The 17999-nt window shown below is 45.3% G+C and overlaps 1 protein-coding gene across 1 annotated transcript; it reads right to left on the bottom strand.

Moving 5' to 3' along the window:
* Nucleotides 1–19: 19 nt before the first annotated feature.
* On the bottom strand, nucleotides 20–17625 carry LOC137917913 (ras GTPase-activating protein 1-like). Its single transcript, XM_068760646.1, has 25 exons — nucleotides 17081–17625; nucleotides 8788–8940; nucleotides 7972–8107; nucleotides 6874–6944; nucleotides 6199–6316; nucleotides 6062–6093; nucleotides 5821–5873; nucleotides 5516–5666; nucleotides 5347–5425; nucleotides 4877–5000; nucleotides 4637–4793; nucleotides 4449–4536; nucleotides 4243–4323; nucleotides 3990–4147; nucleotides 3824–3900; nucleotides 3554–3726; nucleotides 2437–2596; nucleotides 2200–2342; nucleotides 1872–1987; nucleotides 1673–1759; nucleotides 1509–1576; nucleotides 1338–1426; nucleotides 1171–1248; nucleotides 953–1087; nucleotides 20–862 (listed from the first exon to the last, which is right to left on the bottom strand). The coding sequence occupies exons 1-25, from the start codon at nucleotides 17623–17625 to the stop codon at nucleotides 779–781; spliced, it is 3156 nt and encodes a 1051-aa protein (XP_068616747.1). The 3' UTR covers nucleotides 20–778.
* Nucleotides 17626–17999: the final 374 nt, after the last annotated feature.

Below are 17999 nucleotides of genomic sequence, written 5' to 3' on the forward strand. Positions count from 1 at the left end.
AATGACGGACTCCATAATCTACTTTACAAAAACTGTTTAATAAGTGCATGCATGTCTGATACAGTCTGTACTATTCAAAAGATTTACTGCTGTAAACACTTTACTTGGTTTCTCTGATTACGCGTTTTGTCTGGCATTGAGAACAAACAAAAAAAAAGACCAAATAATTAAAGTATCTGATACAATCTGAAGAAAACAAAATCCGCTCATCTCACGTATACACTCATGATTCCAGCAAGAGAATTTATTCTTAATATAAAATAACCATAAATACTTTGTTCCAATCTAGAAAACAAAGAAAAGAGAAAACAAATTCTAAAAATTTCTTGTATGGATACCGTCATAAAATAAATCAGTCAATTACAGTATAAAAAGCATAATTGCTCATAATCCAGTTACAAGAACAGGCGGGACTGAACTAGCTTCATCGTGTCAGTTTCCTCATTGAGTAGGAGTGGGCGGGGCTAAACTTTGGCAAACTGTGCTATCAAGACACAACGTTGGGTACAAAGAAACCTTTACAAATCTTTATTTGGCCCTCGTGGGAATGAAAGGTACCCACATCGGACTCGGAAACAGTCTGAGGGAATAATCTGTTCGGCCGTTCGGTGTCGCGTTTCACCTGCTGCCGATGCATAGCTCTTGTGGCGAACAAGACAAGATGGCACATGGTTGAGATGGGCAACGACTATCGGAGACGGACGTGATGGATGGGGTTGCCATGGTGATGGAGGGGAGGCATGCTATGTCGCCTCTGGTGGAGGATGGGAGCGCAGTACTACCTGTTGCTGTTGGACATGGCGTACTGAGCCTGCTTCTGCTGCAGGAGCTCTGTGATGGCCAGCAGCTTTTTCAACACGTGCTGCCGGGGGGGGGGGAAACGGGAATCAGATCAACCCGAAAACGGGACGGCGTGAGTCCATCTACCTGACGAGACGCCGCCGTCTCTGACCTGCTGCGCTCCCCTCTCGTTGCTGAGCGTCCGCAGCTCGTCTGAATGAGCGGCGCAGACCTCGTGCAGCGCCGCCAGGTCCCGGGACAGGTCCGTCCTAAAGTGCTCCGTGGCTTCGGGCCGGTCGGGGACATTCTGCGAGCACGGAGGACGACTTTAACAGGAGGACAAGACACTTGGGACGATTTGATCAAAAGTCAAATGCCGTTTCAACTCACCCCCAACTTGTCCAGAAACACGATCATCCTGTGTTTATTGTTTTTGATGAAAGGGTTAACCCCCTCCATGTAAGGCTCCTGTTTGATATAAAACGGCATTTGTTGAACGAGTCCATCGCAAACGACGCAACAACACAAAAACGTCTCCGGCGACACAATGTCCACACCTTGGCGCCGAATTCAACCAAGTTGGCGAGGTTCTGGACAGACTTGGCCACGAGTGTGAGGGTCCGGCCTGCTGCTGAAGACGGGGGGTCTGAGAGCAGAGACGTCAACATCCAATCAGTCAGCGTGTAACACACCATGTGACTCTGGTGCTTTTGCCACACAACACTCACCAGCGATGATGTTAAACATCCTGGGGTTGAGGATGGCGGGACAGATCAGTCTGAGGAAGACGAAGCCACTGGGGAGAGGACGGACGAGGTGCATTTCAGGAAGACGGAAATAAAAACGACGTCACGTTTGAGTCGTCAGACTCCATTTACTGTCGTTTGTTTACCTTACAACTCTTGTCCGCATGGTTGTGTTGGTTTGCCACTTCTGCTGCACGGACTTCTGCAGACACCCGTAGATGAACCTTAATGTCCTGGATGAGTCGCCAGAAAGAGAAAGCCACTGGTTACTAACGGGTTTTTTGTTCGACCTCGTGTTCCGTGGCTCCGTTGGAAGAACAGCAGCGTGTGTTTTTTGGTTCTCACGGCGGGAGGATCTCAGCAGCCATGAAGATCTTCTCCACCAGCTCGGACAGGATGTTCAGGAGATGAGCCAGGTTGAGGTTCACGTCCTCGTTCTTTTCCAGTTTGGAGGGGTTCAGCTTCAAAGAGGCAAAGATTAGGAGCAATGAACGAGGATGTAATTATACGAGGCTGCAATATTTCTAAATAGTTTGACCGGTAGCTCCATCATAAGCTTATTTGACACAAATGTGCCAGAAAGGTTCAGAAACGTGTTCCTGTATGGAGGATAAATGCTGGACAAAACAGCGGCTTTCATTTCAACCCCCCCCCCCCCCCTGCAGGCCTTTACCTCGCAGGACTGTTTGCTCTCCATGATCTTGAGGATGGTGTCCTTGAGTGCGTGGTGGATGAAGGGCGTGGCCGTGGCCTTCATGTACTGCTCCATCAGCGTGCTGGCCAGCGTGGTCGCCCTGAACAACGTCGTGGCCTCATCTGATGGCGGAGCACAGAGCAGGCAGCGTTACGTGCCAACGTTTACTTCCAACTAATAACAATAAGCGGAAAGCATGTCCGTGCCGAATCTCACCCTCCACGCTGATCTCCCTGTCGTTGAGTGTCCTGAGCAGAGGGGCCTCGTCCTTCTCGTGTCTGAAGATCCGCAGGAGAAGACTCGCCAGTAAGGTGCGGTCCTGACCGCACACGTGGGCCAGAGCGTAGACGACGTGAAACTCTTTCTGCAGGATCATCTGCGTAGAACGGCGACGATAACAATGGTGCGATTTATAAGCACGAGACAGTCACCGTATTGGCCCGAATATAACACGACCCCGGATATAATACGACCCCCTCTTTTTCAAGACTCAAGTTTGAGAAAATACTTTTTGAACACCAATTTCAATTTTTATACAGAAAATAATTACAGTACATCTGAAACAAATGATTATAACAATATATTCGAGAGAAAAAGCATGTTATTTTGCCACATTCAAATCATGCAAAAATCTCACATCTTAATATCTGAACATTTAAATATGTGAACTAAAGTGCAATCACATTTGTAATTGAATGGCTTCTGGTTTTTAAAATGTAAATAAACCAATCTACTGTGATAAAACAACAAAATTGCAATAACTGCATGAACCATCAAAGTGAAGTCTAACTGGGGGGGATCGTTGTTCACCAGCGCCTCCGGGGTTAACTTCCAGACCACGCTGGGGACGAAGGCTGAAGCTCAGCAACACAAGATGGACGCCGGCCAGACGTGCTGAATCACTGAAGCTGCTTTATTTTACTTGCACTGTTAAACAAAACTCCGTTTCCTCCTATTGCTCCATATCTCTGTCTCCTAGTTGCGCTCTCTCTCTTTCTCTCTCACACACTCGCTCGCTCTGGCGGGACACACCCCAGCTGGACACGCGCACACACACACACACACACACACACAGACACATCTCACAACATATGAATAAGGAAAAACATCGCAATAAAATAATGATAAGCGTTTGCTTTAGCCTGGGGAATTCAGTTCACCATTCGTTGTAACGATATCTGGCGCCATCTAGCGTTCAGAATGGGTATAATGTTTAGACCCCGAATATAACACGACCCGACTTTTTCAGCCTAATTTCAATGCAAAAAACATCGTGTTATATTCGGGCCAATACGGTAATGTGATTAAAAAGCACTTCTTGGTGAGGACCGACCTCTTTGAACTCGCTGTACTCCTCTTCGGGCATGATCTTCTCCATCGAGTAGCGGGCACGAACACGCAAGGAACCCGGCTCGATGCCCTTCAGGGGCACGTGGGAGCTCAGAGGGAACCATTCGTCGATCATTTGGCCCTTCTGCAGACGGTTCAACTGGCAGCGCATGAACACTAGGAGACGGGGACGATTTGTGACAGCAAACGGGACGTCAACGGGAAAGGTCAAAAGGGAACCGCGTCCGTCAGACGTCTTCACGGCTGTACTTACAGATGTCACTTTCTTTGCTCTTTTTCGTTTTGTTGCTCAGGCTGATCTCAAATCTGTTGATTTCACTTGACAAGTCACTGAAACGATGCGTCGGAACATTTAGCAATTCTGGTCCCGAGCAGAGAGAGAGAGCGAGTTATTGGTAAAGATGCCCGGGCGGACTCACTCGAAGATGAACTCCTCGGTGAAAACGGGGTTCTGTCCCTCCCGGGGGTGCGTCTTCGCCACCTGGACGCTGTTCAGGTAAATGTTACAGTAGGGGTTGTTGAAATACTTCACCGGCAGCTTGTGGGCCTCCTCCACATACAGAACCAAGCTGCTCACCTGAGACAGGAAAAGGCGGTTAAACATATGAAGCATCCGGAAGCAGGGAGGGGTCTGCATCTCCTGCTCGTAACCCCCCCCCCCCCCCCCCCCACCTGTCTTAGCCTCTTGTTCGTCGTCGGTTGAGTGGTTTTCCTTAAGTTACTGCAGAACGTTTGCAGGCATTTCATCCAATCCTGAAAAGACAGGACATTTGTCAAGTACCTTTTTCTTTCATCAACGAGAAGTGAAATGAAACTGATCCCACCGTTTCTATTCATCTGAAGAAAGCCTCGTGTGCAGGACGGACCCGCTTTCCTACCTGCGCATGCTCGGGAACCTCCCCCGCAAAGTAGAATATGTACTGTTCCTCGCTGAAGTGCTGGACAACAACCTGGAAACAATTTGGCCTGGAAAAAGTCAAATAAAAGAGAAGGATTTCAATTACCTTCTTCTGTGTTCAACGTAATTAAACAAGGATTAGAAAAAGAAGAAGATTCCACATCTCACCTGCCAAACAGGCTATCATGCACGCCGTACACAGAGCACACGCTCAGGTCGATCAGCCCTTTGGGTTTGGTGGCTCTCTTCTCGCTCTCAAAGTAGATGAGCTGCGCATCGTTGCCCTCCAGGATGAAGTAAAGGTTTTTCCATCGTTTGCCTTTGCCTGAGATGAGAGACACCAAATGACCGATCCTGACCAGCGGCGGAGCGTTCGTGATGTTTGCCAGCGCCGGAGTCTTACGCTACCTTTGTTGAACAGGAGGTAGCCTTTTTTGACAATGTTTTTGTAGAAAGCATCTTTTGTTTTCCGTCTGATAGTGTTGTAAATTTCTCTTCCATCCACTGTGTCGGTAAGAACTTGTTCCTGGTGCTGACGGCAAATACAACCACAAGTCAACAAATTGTTCTTGATGTATACAATTACATTTTCCAGCTCTTCATCTTGGTCAAAAAGACCTGATTTGATATCAATCTGTGTTTGCATAGTAGTAAAAAAGGAGAAGAAAGTGAAGGAGGTGTGCAAGAAGGAGAGAGGCTGAAAAGATGTCTAACTTCAGATGACTTTTAATTGCACCATTTACATAGAACGACTTGAACCGACCAAAGGTGCTCTACACCAGATGAAGGTTGATCTTCATAAAGTCCCTAATCTTTAATGAAATGAAATGATATCCAACCAAGTCATAAATGTCACACAAAAACATATCTGCACCTACCTGAACTGAAACTGGCTCCTTCAGGTTGTACCCCTCCACAATCTGCTCTTTCTTGTAATGGTCGATGATGTCAGCAACGCTGCCGGGAGAGTGAGAGCAGAAAAAGATGCAGTACATGTATACAACACAACACAGGCTACCCACCATTAGCATGATCTTATTATCATACCTGTTGTAGTATCTCCCACCCATCATGTACTGATTGTTGGGGGTGGGGGAGATCTTAAACCTTTGGATGTTTTCACTAGTGCGAAAGAAGAGGGAGTAGTCTCCCGGTGTGTTGTCTGATGGCCGCACCAGAAAGCTGCCCACCTGGCCGACTGTAAAACGAGAGGGAGCGAAAGAAAGAGCATTCATTCCTGCTCAGCAGCAGATTTGAAGAAACGGAATTCCCAATGCAATTTATTTCTGACAAGAAAAAGAAGCCCTATGATGTCAGATCATGTTCACCTGATGAGAGGGGGAATGAAATACCTGTCATCAGCAGATTGTAGGCCTCCTGCTTGGTGATCTTTCCGTGGTACCAGCTGTTCAGGATGTCAGGCCAAGGCGACAAAAAGTGACGCAGAGAACAAAATTAGCTTCTTCAAACAAACGCACAAATATTTAGAATTTAGTTCTGCTTTTCGGATGTTTCGGAGGTTCTTTTCCCCCCATTGATCAAGATACTGGCATATAAAAGTCAGTTAATTGGCAATAGAAATAAAATGCTTACATTTTTCCCTCATGTGGATCCTCCTCCCGGCCCTGTAAAAATATCCCAAACACAAATCCGTCAAAGACTGTGCTCTGTGTGTTGAAATTCATTTAAAATATTTGACTTGGGCCTTTGTCATATTTTCTAAATCGTACCACGCCCTCCACCAGATCCTCCACAATGAGGCCCTGCTCCTCAGTGCGAACATTGGTCACCCACATCCAGCCATCATCCAGTTCATTGTGAACAATAAACATGTCCTCTTTCAGGAAGCTGGGGGGAAACAAACAAAAACAGTGAGGCAAAAAAGACATCAAGAGACAGATAATATTAAAACACTGTGAAACCATGAAGTTTCAAACTTAAACCAGTTTATTGCATGCAGGTTGTCATGCCGACGCATCACCAGCAGGGGGCTCCAGCTCCTTACATCTGAGGAGAAACCTGCACCTCTATGGGCTCAGTTCAGCCTGTTGCTTTGGCCGTGAGGCTGACTTAAGACAGATGTTGATCAGATTAAGGAACTCGGGGATAGCTGGGACCATCAGTAAGTGTGCCGACTGCAGCTTAATGACATGAACAAGCCAGACGATGCGCTTTCCAGGCCCGCAAAGTAACCAAAAAAACCCAAAGGAGACTCGGCTGCCTTTTTGGGAGCCTCACAGCAACACAGTGCTCATTTACATCTCATGGATTATGTATGATATGATTAATACTTTGAAGAATCCTGTAGGATTTTTTTTTTTTACATTTTACACTCCAGCTTTAAGACAAGAAAAGCTTCGTCTTTTTCTTTCTTTTTTTTTTTAAACGGATACACGTAGGCTTACCTGATCTCATCGGTATCTGGCACTTTGGTGTATGGAAGTATGGCCCGGACTCTCCTCCGGTCTTCTACAGGCTGTGGAAACATACACACAAAGCTCTCAGTCTTAGCCTTGACCATACGAAAACTACATCCACGCTACTACAGCTCCCCGTGGGAGATATCACACTCTGCTGAGGTGATTAGCATTAGCTTCAACTGCGCCTCAATGAATTCTGACAACCGTCTGAAGTAAAAAACAGAAAGAACGTAAAAGGGAGGACATGGAAAACACTTGTCATTGAATAAAGCAATCAAGGCCGACTTCGACTCGACTCACGAAGGTGCATTTTTCCATTAATCTTTCAACCCCGACACATTTAATCAGGTGGGAGCATTTTCCCTGGACAACCCTTCAGAGGGTAAGGTTACATTTTGCGTTCTTCACTGTTGATTGTCACCATATTTTAGCAGGTTTGCGCTCAGTTTTGTGAGCTCTCTGGGAAAGGCTCTTGCCTATTCCTTTCCTGACAGCACAAAAGAACCAAGGCGATCCTCTACTTTAAAACAAGTGGCCTCAATCTACAAGGCTGCTAGACGTTTTCCTTTGCAGAAATGTCATAGTTTCCCAGGCTAGCATTTCCACACCTCTCAACTGCAAAAGTTGACCATTGCCATTATAAATAGGAAGAGAACACAAGGTGAAAAAAGTTCATGTAATTATCATGGAGGCCGCACAGCTATATTCACTCCGTATCCATAGAAACGATGATGAATGCAACCATTAAATGTACGGCTCCCTCCGTCAGTTTGCTTCTATTCATTGCATAACTCAATCACTTGGTCACAAATCTAATATCCGGTTATTTTGTAAAGCCATGTTGACATTTTTCTCCATAGCTACCCTGATCATGGCTGACCAGCATTCTTCCTTCATAAAACAGAGCTGTTTTACCAAATGTGATGTTCCACTGGTGTGAGGATGATCATGTGAAAGGTTACTGCTAATGAGCAGGTAACAGCCTGAGACTTATAGAAATCGGCCTCCTTATACAGACATAGCCTAAAAAGAAATGCTTTGATTTTCCGTCCTAAATGATCCCAGCTATGCAGCTTCTCTCACCTCTGGGGGCGCTACTGGCGATAGCAGTTTCTCTCCTTTTAGCAGGCACGACACATAGCTGTAGTAACCGATCAGGTCCGACAGAGAAGAGAACCGCCGCCCACCAATGTAATAGTCCCCACACATGGCGATTATCCTGCAGAGAGAAGATGAAGGTAAAATATAAAGTAAGACTAAACATCGCTGTGATAATTTGACTCAGATTAAAACCCAGCAAATCACCACACCGACTACAAAGTACGATAAAAGTACAGCTTTGGATTCCTCCTAACGCAGAGGCACTAATCCCAACTCTCTTCTCATGAACTAAATGGATCTATAATTGAAGGTTTTTGTGCCATCACTCATTTTCTGCAGTCACGATCGGCCTTTAGAAGAGAGGGTGTCAAACAATTATCCTCAGATCCGTAATTCCCTGAAAGAACGACCCTCGTTCTGCAGCATCAATGACATCATGGGTCCGCACTAAATTGATACGAGAGGCAGATGAGGTCATCGTTTCTTAATTAGGAAAGTGCATTTCCTGGAGAAAGAAATCGTTTACATTCTGTAGGGGAATACTATCGATGACAGAGAGTCGAGCCGTTTGAAGACGAGACGTTAAAAAATAAAGTTAGAGCAAAGGATGACACGTTTGACTGTAACGTGCATCTTTATCGTCTATGCCTTTTATTCACTATGAAAGACACAAATGCAGCAAATCCATTGAGAGAGATTTTGAAGTCTTCTTTGTTGTTTTATTGATTGTGAGATTGTTAAATTGAACTCATCAGCGATCGCCAATCATTTCCGCTTGCCGTGTGTTCTCGCTCGTACCTGAAATGGTTGACCACGTTAGTCATACTGAGGAAAGACAGGACGAAGGAACCGGGCCGGCGGTCGCTCTCCCTGATGAGGTAGCTGCCAGGGTTCCGGGCCTGGCGCAGCCTCTCCTCTGCAATGGTTCGGTCTAGCTTGCCATGGTACCACCTGAGACAGGACAGGGAGGAAACGAGCAGGAGGGACAAACACATGGATGTTGCATTAATCAAGACATTATGGCATCCTGATTTCTGTTGGTTAATTATAAACACTGCACAAAGATTTCCAAATCAAATAGTCATTTCTGACCTGTAAAATACTGAATGTAATTGTAATATGAGAAGTCCTTCTTACCAAGTATCTGTGTACAGCATTAAATTGAGACGAATCATAAATAAAAGTAACACTGCAACATGAAGGGCCTTGTCCACTGCGGCAAAAATAAGTACCGTATTTCTTGGATTATACGTCGCTCCGGATTGTAGGTCGCACCAGCCAAAAAATGCATAATTAAGAAGAAAAAAACATATATAGGTCGCACTGGAGGATAAGTCGCATTTTTGGGGAAAATTTATTTGATAAAATCCAACACCAAACAACATATAGCACAAAGAACATGCTAACAAGTTTACCAAAATATCAGGTTTTATTCCAAATCACGAAATCCAAGGAAATCTTCATCCTCGGTGTCACTTTTGAACAACTCCCCCAACTCGGCAGGTAGACAAGACGCCGCTTCCTCTTCTACGTCGCTTACATCAGACTCGTCGTCAGTTGCAGTTCCAATTATTCCAGCCTTTCTGAATCCCGACAGGATGGTTGCGGTTGTCACTGAAGCCCATGCTTTGTCGATCCATTCAATGACTTCCAGGAAAGTTGCACGGCGCATTCTCCCGGTTGCCGTGAAGCTGTGCTCTCCATCCGTCATCCACTGCTCCCACAGGTTACGCAAAACTGACTTAAAGCTCCTATTCACGGAGATATCAAGTGGCTGGAGTATTTTGGTTAAGCCTCCAGGGATGATGGCAGGTATGGAGTTGAAAACTTTTAATTTATTTTTTAACTGTGGTGTGATGTGCGCTCTCATGCTATCCATCACAAGCAGAGCTTTGCGTGCTCTAAGGAAGCCATCCGGTCGCTTATTGTAGCACTTTGTAAGCCACAAGTTCATCATTTCTTGATCAATCCACCCTTTCTCGTTCACGGCGACTTCAACTGAGGAGGATTGGATTTTTGGCATGGTTTTTCGTTTGAAAATGACCATCGGTGGCAGTTTTGATCCGTCTCCACAACATGCCAGCACCACTGTGAAGTGTGATCTCTCATGACCAGTTGTAACGATATTCACACTTTTTTGCCCTTTCTCTGCAACACTTCGGCCCATGGGGATGTCAAAAGTGAGGGGGACCTCGTCCATGTTAATAATATGATCCGGTGTCACGTTGTGATCACTTACATGCTTTTCAATGAACGCGCGGAAACTGTCAACCTTGGCTTGGAAGTCCGCTGGCAGTTTTTGGGACAGTGTCGTCCTAGCTCTGATAGAGAGGCGTTTGCGTTGCATGAAGCGGTAACACCAAGAAGGTCCTCCCGCAAAGCCGTTTATATTCACCGCCCTGGCAACCACCTGGGCGTGGAGACGCAACTGCACCGTTGACAAACCTCTCCCAGAAGCACGTTGTTCAAGCACCCATGCGTGAACTCGTTCCTCCAACTGCGGCCACCTAGCTTGTTGCCCGCGATTAGCTTTCTTTGTTTTCTTCATTTCAGTAAGCGTAACCTCCGCTTTTCGCCAGTCCCTTACAAGTTTTTCGCTCACTCCAAACTTTCTTTCTGCTGCTCGATTGCCGTTTTCGGCTCCATATTTCACTAAATATGACTTTCTTTTCGGCGCCATTTTCAATCAGCCCTTCTAATTTGTGTTTTTAGATAACAGGTGTGACAGATAACTCTGAACCTCCAGAAACCGCGACAGATTCTGACGGGTCACAGAGTTCCCTGTAACACCTGTTATAGAAATGTGTAGGCTACTGTCTCTGCGCTCACAGATTTTGTAAAAAAAAGCATATATAAGTCGCTCCGATTTATAAGTCGCACCCCCGACCAAACTATGAAAAAAACCGCGACTTATAATCCGGAAAATACGGTAAATGCTTTTTCAAATTTAGGCCACTGGTGCCTCTCAAAATGGAGCGCAGGGACTCAAATAAGAACATCGAGGGGTGAGAAGATGGATGAGGTGCAGCAGCAGCCCTGCACATCTAACGGGGCTCCCATGTAGTCCGAGAGAGGCGAACTCAATCTGTCCATTAAGAGTCCAAAAGGGTCATTAAAAAAAGGTTAGAATCTGGTACCAGCAATTATAACAAAAACAAACAAACACGAAATGACAAATAAAAGAGACCCTGGCAATGTATCCCTGCCAGAACCAAGACCTCCACATGTCAACAAGACAAACATGATGGGGGCTAAGCAACGTTTCCAGTGCTTTAAGAAAATGAAAAACAAAACAGGCCTGTTTTACCTTAACCTAATCAAAGTGTAGCTTCAACAGGATATTTGCACGACACTCTAATCCAGGACTGAACACTAAACGATGCTTTGTTTTGGCGCCTGAAGCTGCAGAACTTCACCGCAGACGTTCCGAGGAGCTCAACAACAGGTGTGCCGCCTTCCTAAGTTATCCCCGGCATTATAAAGTAAATATTTGATTGTCAACGACCATATTTAACGTTAGCTTTGGCTTTAAGCGAACAATAAATAGCCGTTTGGCTGTGCTTAATTACTGAATCCCACTGCTACTCGACGCACAAATGATTGTTTCTCAGGTTTTGGAGTTAATCCACTATAATAAATATTCAGCACAGGCAAACGTCCACCAGGTTATTTCAAAGCAGTAAACAATGGGTTTGTCGTAGCAACAGCCGTGCTAATTTGTTGCTCTATGATGCCTTTACGTTAGCTGCATTATTTATGTCGCCTTGTTGATACGATTTACTGTGGATGCAAAACAGAGACACCAATCGTCCTGCATCAGGCAGGAAGAGTGTAATGCTAACAGGCAGAGTACAAGAAATGGCAGCGGTCACAGGGTACAGCGCTGCCAGCGTCTTGACAAATGCCCGATCAAGTCAGGACACGAACACCAAGCAACACGGTGACGTAGCCGCGCCGTCCTCCGATGACGGCAGATTCGGGGATAAGACATTTATCTCCCCACGTACAGCCGTCTGAGTGAGGCAGAGTGACAGATATTAATAGTGGACCGTCGGTGCAGCTGCATTTCAAGCTGCAACAAGCAGAGAACGACACCACACCGAAGAAAGTGTCTCTTTCCCACAGCAGAAAGTGTCTCGCCCACAGCAGCCACATCCTGAAGCTCACTTTCACACAGGATGCTTCAGGAACCCCAGCATGAGACAAAAAGGCCGAGGCTGATCCTTTCAGCTGTTCCCACAAGCGCAGAAGTCACCAGGTTAAGTTACATGCATAGTTAAAGCTCATTGTGTCACGCTGTCGAGAACAATATTACTGCATGGTGGTGAAACCAAACATGCCTGAGCCCAGTCAGGCCGGGCCACACGCCAGAACGCAGGGCTTAGGCTCCAGAAAACATAGCAGCGTGAATTATTGTGTATACAATCCTCCTGGCTATGTTTTTTTTTTAAAAGGCGAATACCTGAAATATATTGCATCGCAACGGCTCCAATAAATCTCGGGTGATTTAGCGTATATAGATTTTACCTGTAGGTTGGACCGCATGATTAGCGTGTATAAAACAGCTCCTGAAGACAGGAATAAGCCTGCTGCACGCTAGCTATGGGGAAAATTAGATAAATGACTTCACAATAAAGACTATGGAACAAATAATAGCATTAATCTGGAGGGAAACATTAAAGGATGCTTTCTGAAGTGCGTCATCTTGTCACTAAAATAGTGCAGAAGTTAAAGGCATGAAAAGGACATAAGTCTTCCGTTTTGATGGATCCAGCTGTACTCAAACGTCTCCACAGACGTACCGTCATTCTTCATCACGATCACAAAGTAACGAAAGTAAGACATCACTGTCCACCATGAGCAACGCACCTCAGTGGGAGCTGTCGACTTTCTCTAGGGGTATGCGCAAATCTGGCATAAACTAAAATACCTTGTGGATGAAGTCTCAGAAGTTTTATTAACATGTAGTTACAAAGCGCCTTTCCTCACTCATGCATTAATTCAGAGATTAGAGGGAATGAGTATCTTATAGAACTAAACTGTAAAAGTCTGAATATCCACAAAACAGTTTTCCAAGGAGAAAACTATCGTCACAAAAAGACAGTCAGCAAATTCCTTGTGATTGTCAGATTTAAAAGACAAGTGCAGTAATATTTAATCAATAAATTGAAGACTAACAATATACTAGAATAAACAACAGCTGACAAGCTGAAGTTGTATGATTTTTTGGGGAGAGGTAAGGTTAAGATTTGATGCCTCACTTACGCCCAGTTCGCCTAAGTGAGGCATCAAATGCTGCCGCATCTTCCGCCTATGGATTTACAAATTGCATCCAATCCACCGTTACAACTGCTGGCCAGGTGAAAACTGTGCACATCTATATGGAAAGTAAAGCAAAGGCAACCCTAAATCCTCACAAGGAACGACGCTGCGACCCTTGGAAGCAGTGGGACAGCAAGGGTAGGGAGTGGCATCCAGGCACACATAGATGGACTGTAGGAATACATATTTATGATGCCCTCAAATAAACAGACGTGCAATAGTGAAAATAAGTATTCAACTATGCGACATGCAGTATTTATCATGAACATGGTTTTAAGATGGCTTAAAGTTTAAAACAATTTGCCTTGAGAGGAACATTATCAAATCGTAGTTTTAAATATTTAGTCAGATTTCAGCATTCAACGCTCGGCCTGGATGGCAACTAACCATCATCAATCCAAGGCCCGGCCAGACAGGCAGGGACCAAAGCTGACATGTCTGATTTCCTGCTGAGAACCCCCCCCCCCCCCCCTCCCTGAAATAACATAATTACAACAGTGATAATGAGCTCCGCCGTCATCGACCCCAACTATATTTCTCCAGTACTTCTGATTTTGACGAGTCGGGTTTACACGTTCAGAGCATCATTCTCTTCCTGCAGACCAATTATTTCACATTTCACTAATGCTAGCATCCATGAAACAAAAAGAACAACTCAATAAAAATGTGCACTAATTGAATGGCTGCCCTTCAGTGAAGGTAAAAATGTAGTGACAGCACAGTAAGAACACAGTTCCCATACATCCTGTGTAGGAAGTCATGTCCATACTACTTACACCTTATAATAGGCAGAGTACCGGTACTTGATTTGTTATCCAGCATACCTAACTGACGTGAACTCAAAGATGTGAGTACAAAGATTTGGTTACTGTCAAATAAAACCTAGATCCTTTTAAAGGCCACAATGCGCGGCTCAAAACAGGATGCGGGAGAGAAAAGGCAGGATAGTGTGGGTACTGGAAGGGAATGACAGGACATTGTGTAACACACTAAAAATGCATGGAAGCCATAGGGTTTTCCTTATCAATGCAAAGCACAGAGTTTCGGCTGATAAAAGGCTCAGACTATTATTTTAATCAATGGTGCGAATAAACCAACCAGCATGTGCTTCCTTACGGGTGTTGAAAATATTTGTACACAAGTGACAACTATTTCCAGTAAGATAAGTGACATGATCTTTATAAAAGCCCACATATCCATTGTCTCTACTACCCGACACATGAAACATTTCCCTACTTCTACCACCGCCTCCTCTGGGAAACACTTCGACTTAAAATCCTCACTAATCTCTGTGGAAATTTGAAATCCAACGATTCACTTCCCAATGTGCCGTTTGTTTAGGCTCAGGCGCCCGGCCGAAGGTTTCTAATCACAGCAGAAACGTGCACCATCCGGGCAACAACATTATTTACACTCTGGCTTTTTTCTTAAGCCATCGTAGAGTAATATTCTTGATGCCATGCTGCTTCCATTGTTTATGAATGACGCAGAGGTGTGAATAAGTGTCGCCGTGAGTCTCTCCCTCACCGACAAACGTTTTTCACTCTCTCACACGTTGCAAATGTGCCAAATATAGCTTTCACGGTCACTGTGCAAAATGCAGTGGGACCACAGTGTCGACATTTTCCACTAGTCCTCTTCCCGCATGCACTTCACAGGCCACTGACATTACTCAAAGGGAATAGGAGATTAGTATCTGAGCCCGATTAGAGAAGGCGCACTCGGCGTGCTGCACAGCTGACGGCCCATTCAAGAGATTTGGAGTCATTCAAGTTAGTCAACACCGGTAGCTGCCAGCGCTATATCTTACCCACTGTCGTGTGCTTCTACAGGCACAGTGAGGGGGGACGGGGGGGGACGGGCAGCTATAGAATTTTCACAAACAAGACATTAAATTGCTTTTATACCATAAAAACTGTGCAATACTTTCAGTTTATTGCCTCCAGGATAGTATTTGAGCCATGTCCATTTTGCCTAAACCCCTGTGCATTAGATTATACATCAGACAGAACAGTACACTATCCCTCGCATGGGTCCTGATATCATCCTGGTCTAGAACAGTGGCTCATCCTGGAAGCAGAACAGACTCACTATTCATCATTACAAGGCAGCACCTTTTTACAAGGTTGCCGTCGTGAAGCTTCCACTGCCAGATGAGTATGCCGTTTCATGTAAACCTTCAAAATAATACAGTACATCATAAGAACAGAAAGATTCACTGTCCCGCTGCAGATCTGCATCATTCAACCCGAAGTGGGCAAAGATCAACATCCGTAAAAGGTTAGAAGGTAAGGTGTCATTTTGATAAACACACTTCATAGCACTTATTGGGAAATTGTGGGTTAATAAACCATAAAATTCAGATTCAGATGTGGGGCCCAGCATACTAGCAGATTCATCCCCACCCCAATTTACATAACCCAAACTAGAGGAAGGTTGTATTGTGTATGTGCCTTGCAAAAGTCAATGGAGCGAATCATCTCTGGATAGGAGGGAGAGTGGGGAGACTCAGTTATGTCTTTGTGATTTTAGCACTGAAACATTTGACTGTATGGTTAGCCTCTCATTATAAAATAAGCAAAATACCATTCATTCACAAGTGACAATTGTCCTTCAGTGGTACCCATGCAAGCAGACAAAAGTGAAATCCAAGCGCAAACACGCAAAGAAGCCCCCATGGCTCATTCCACAGCGCTTCAGTGTGCAAGAACTGATTCAAGGTCACTTCATTTCATTTAGTGCTGTTCATTAACAGCACCGGCAACATCGGTGAAACGATGGCCTTCCCCTTCCTCTGTAATCTGACAGGGAGATATAGGGTGGCTGCTAAAATACGAGCTGAATCCACACTCCAAGCAGTCACCAGGACCATATCTTACAGTACGAGGGCCAGACATGACAAAGCTCAGCAGTTCTCTAATGAGAATGTAACAAATGGGAGAGGCGTATTTAGGTTATTACAACACCAGTACACACGGGATTAAACATGTGCCTCGGTGCAGAAATGACTACAATTGAAGACGCCGTTCTTAGAAATATGATGCTAATATGATTCTGAAACATTCAGTGTTTTGCAAATCATTAAATTATATTTCCTTTTTTTTAGAAACAGGATTGCAAAAGAATGAATATTTGAGGAAATGCATGAATAATGCAAAATCCCTTTCAATTTATCTACTCTAATGCATTCGTTCACTATCAATATCTGATTATATCAAATAAATCAAAAGGTGTTTGTGTTTACTAGCGACATACTTAATTACATTCTGCCTTGAATGGCATGTCCAATATTTTAATGCAACTATCCGAGTAGAATGGGAGCAAATTCAACTCAAAGCACTTTTCATTTATGAGATTTATTCCCAGTCAATTACTGACACCTTTATTTGCAATGCATAATAGCATCATGCTGTTCATTTTGGATAGCGGTCTGACTTTGACTGTTTAAACAATGTCTGGATGCTCAATCACATTTCACATCCTGCCACAACTTCAAAAGGGCCCAGACGAATTTAGGTTCTTCAAAAACAAGAACAGATTTGCAAATGTGACCATGATCATCTGATGGGAGCAACTGTGCTGGCTATAATAAGTCATTATTTAGGACTGTGAACTCCAAAATGTAGATCATAGTCAACACTGTCAAATGCATCCCTCAAATCTACACAAGAAGGAAATGAAACAAACAACAAAAAATTACGGAAGCTGATAAATATTGATTTTCTGTGTCAACGAACAAGTCGTCATTTTTCTGTGCTAATATACTTACTGGTTTGTGGGAGGTGCGGAGAGGGGGAACACCACCTCCTCCTCCTCGTATTCCGGTCCATCCTGCATGTCGCTTTCATCCAGAGTGGCGCCGAGCCCCCCACAGCTTGGAGGCGGGAGAGGAGGCGGTGGTAGTGGGGGGAAGGCGGCGGGCCCATCGGGGCCCGTCGATGTGGGTGATATCCGACTAGCCGGACCCTCCGAGGTGGGAGAGCAGCAAATGCCGCCCACGGTCCCTGAGCTCGTTCCTTGGAAAGCTGAATGTCCACCCCCTGGTCCGCCACTCCCTGTTGCGGACGGAACGGCTCCGGTCACATCCGCACTTGGGATAGGATAGATCAAGCTCATGTCGGGAAGTGAGTCCGGAGAGGTGTCTGAATGTCGGCGGACGGTTGGCGCTGGTCCTTGTCCCAAATCGGAGACTCGCACGCTGCTCGACTTGGGATAGTAGGGGAAAGGGGCCGCCTCCGGGCCTCCTCCGTCTGCCACCCCTGTCCCCGTCGTGACCGAGCCCGCATCCTCAGTGCTGACCTCCGCAGCCATCATATTGGGGATATATGTCGAGGGGGAAAAGTCCAGAAGGGAACCTGCCCTTCCCCTCTGTTCCGGCAACACTCCGTCAGTGTTTGGGCTTCGTAGAAACAACGAGAAAAGTTTCTCGAAAACGCGTTTAGCCAGCCAGCTAACGTTAGCCGACAAGCTAACTTAGCTTACTCCACTAGCGGGCGTTAGCTTCGCCTCGCATTCGCTCGCTGCGGGAGAACCAAGCTAACGTTAGCGGGATGGCTAGCAGCCTCGAGACACTTGATGAGTTCTTGCTCGCTGTGTCTTCATTGTTTCCTGAGTTTCTTTTTCCTGAGACCACGGAGAAACGCTATCCGAATACAACGTTCCAAACAGAATAAATATTCCTTTCCTCT

The sequence above is a fragment of the Brachionichthys hirsutus genome, chromosome 4 (assembly GCF_040956055.1).
Source record: "Brachionichthys hirsutus isolate HB-005 chromosome 4, CSIRO-AGI_Bhir_v1, whole genome shotgun sequence".
In the NCBI taxonomy this organism is placed as follows: domain Eukaryota; kingdom Metazoa; phylum Chordata; class Actinopteri; order Lophiiformes; family Brachionichthyidae; genus Brachionichthys; species Brachionichthys hirsutus.

What these genes read in the sequence shown, in the direction of transcription:
- LOC137917913 (XM_068760646.1), bottom strand. Translation starts at nt 17,625, where the DNA reads ATGATGGCTGCGGAGGTCAGCACTGAGGATGCGGGCTCGGTCACGACG. An exon ending in AGAGCAAACAGTCCTGCGAG is followed by an intron (nt 1,988 to 2,199) that starts GTAAAGGCCTGC and finishes GCCTCTTTGAAG; the next exon opens with CTGAACCCCTCCAAACTGGA. An exon ending in TGTTTCTGGACAAGTTGGGG is followed by an intron (nt 1,088 to 1,170) that starts GTGAGTTGAAAC and finishes CCGTGCTCGCAG; the next exon opens with AATGTCCCCGACCGGCCCGA.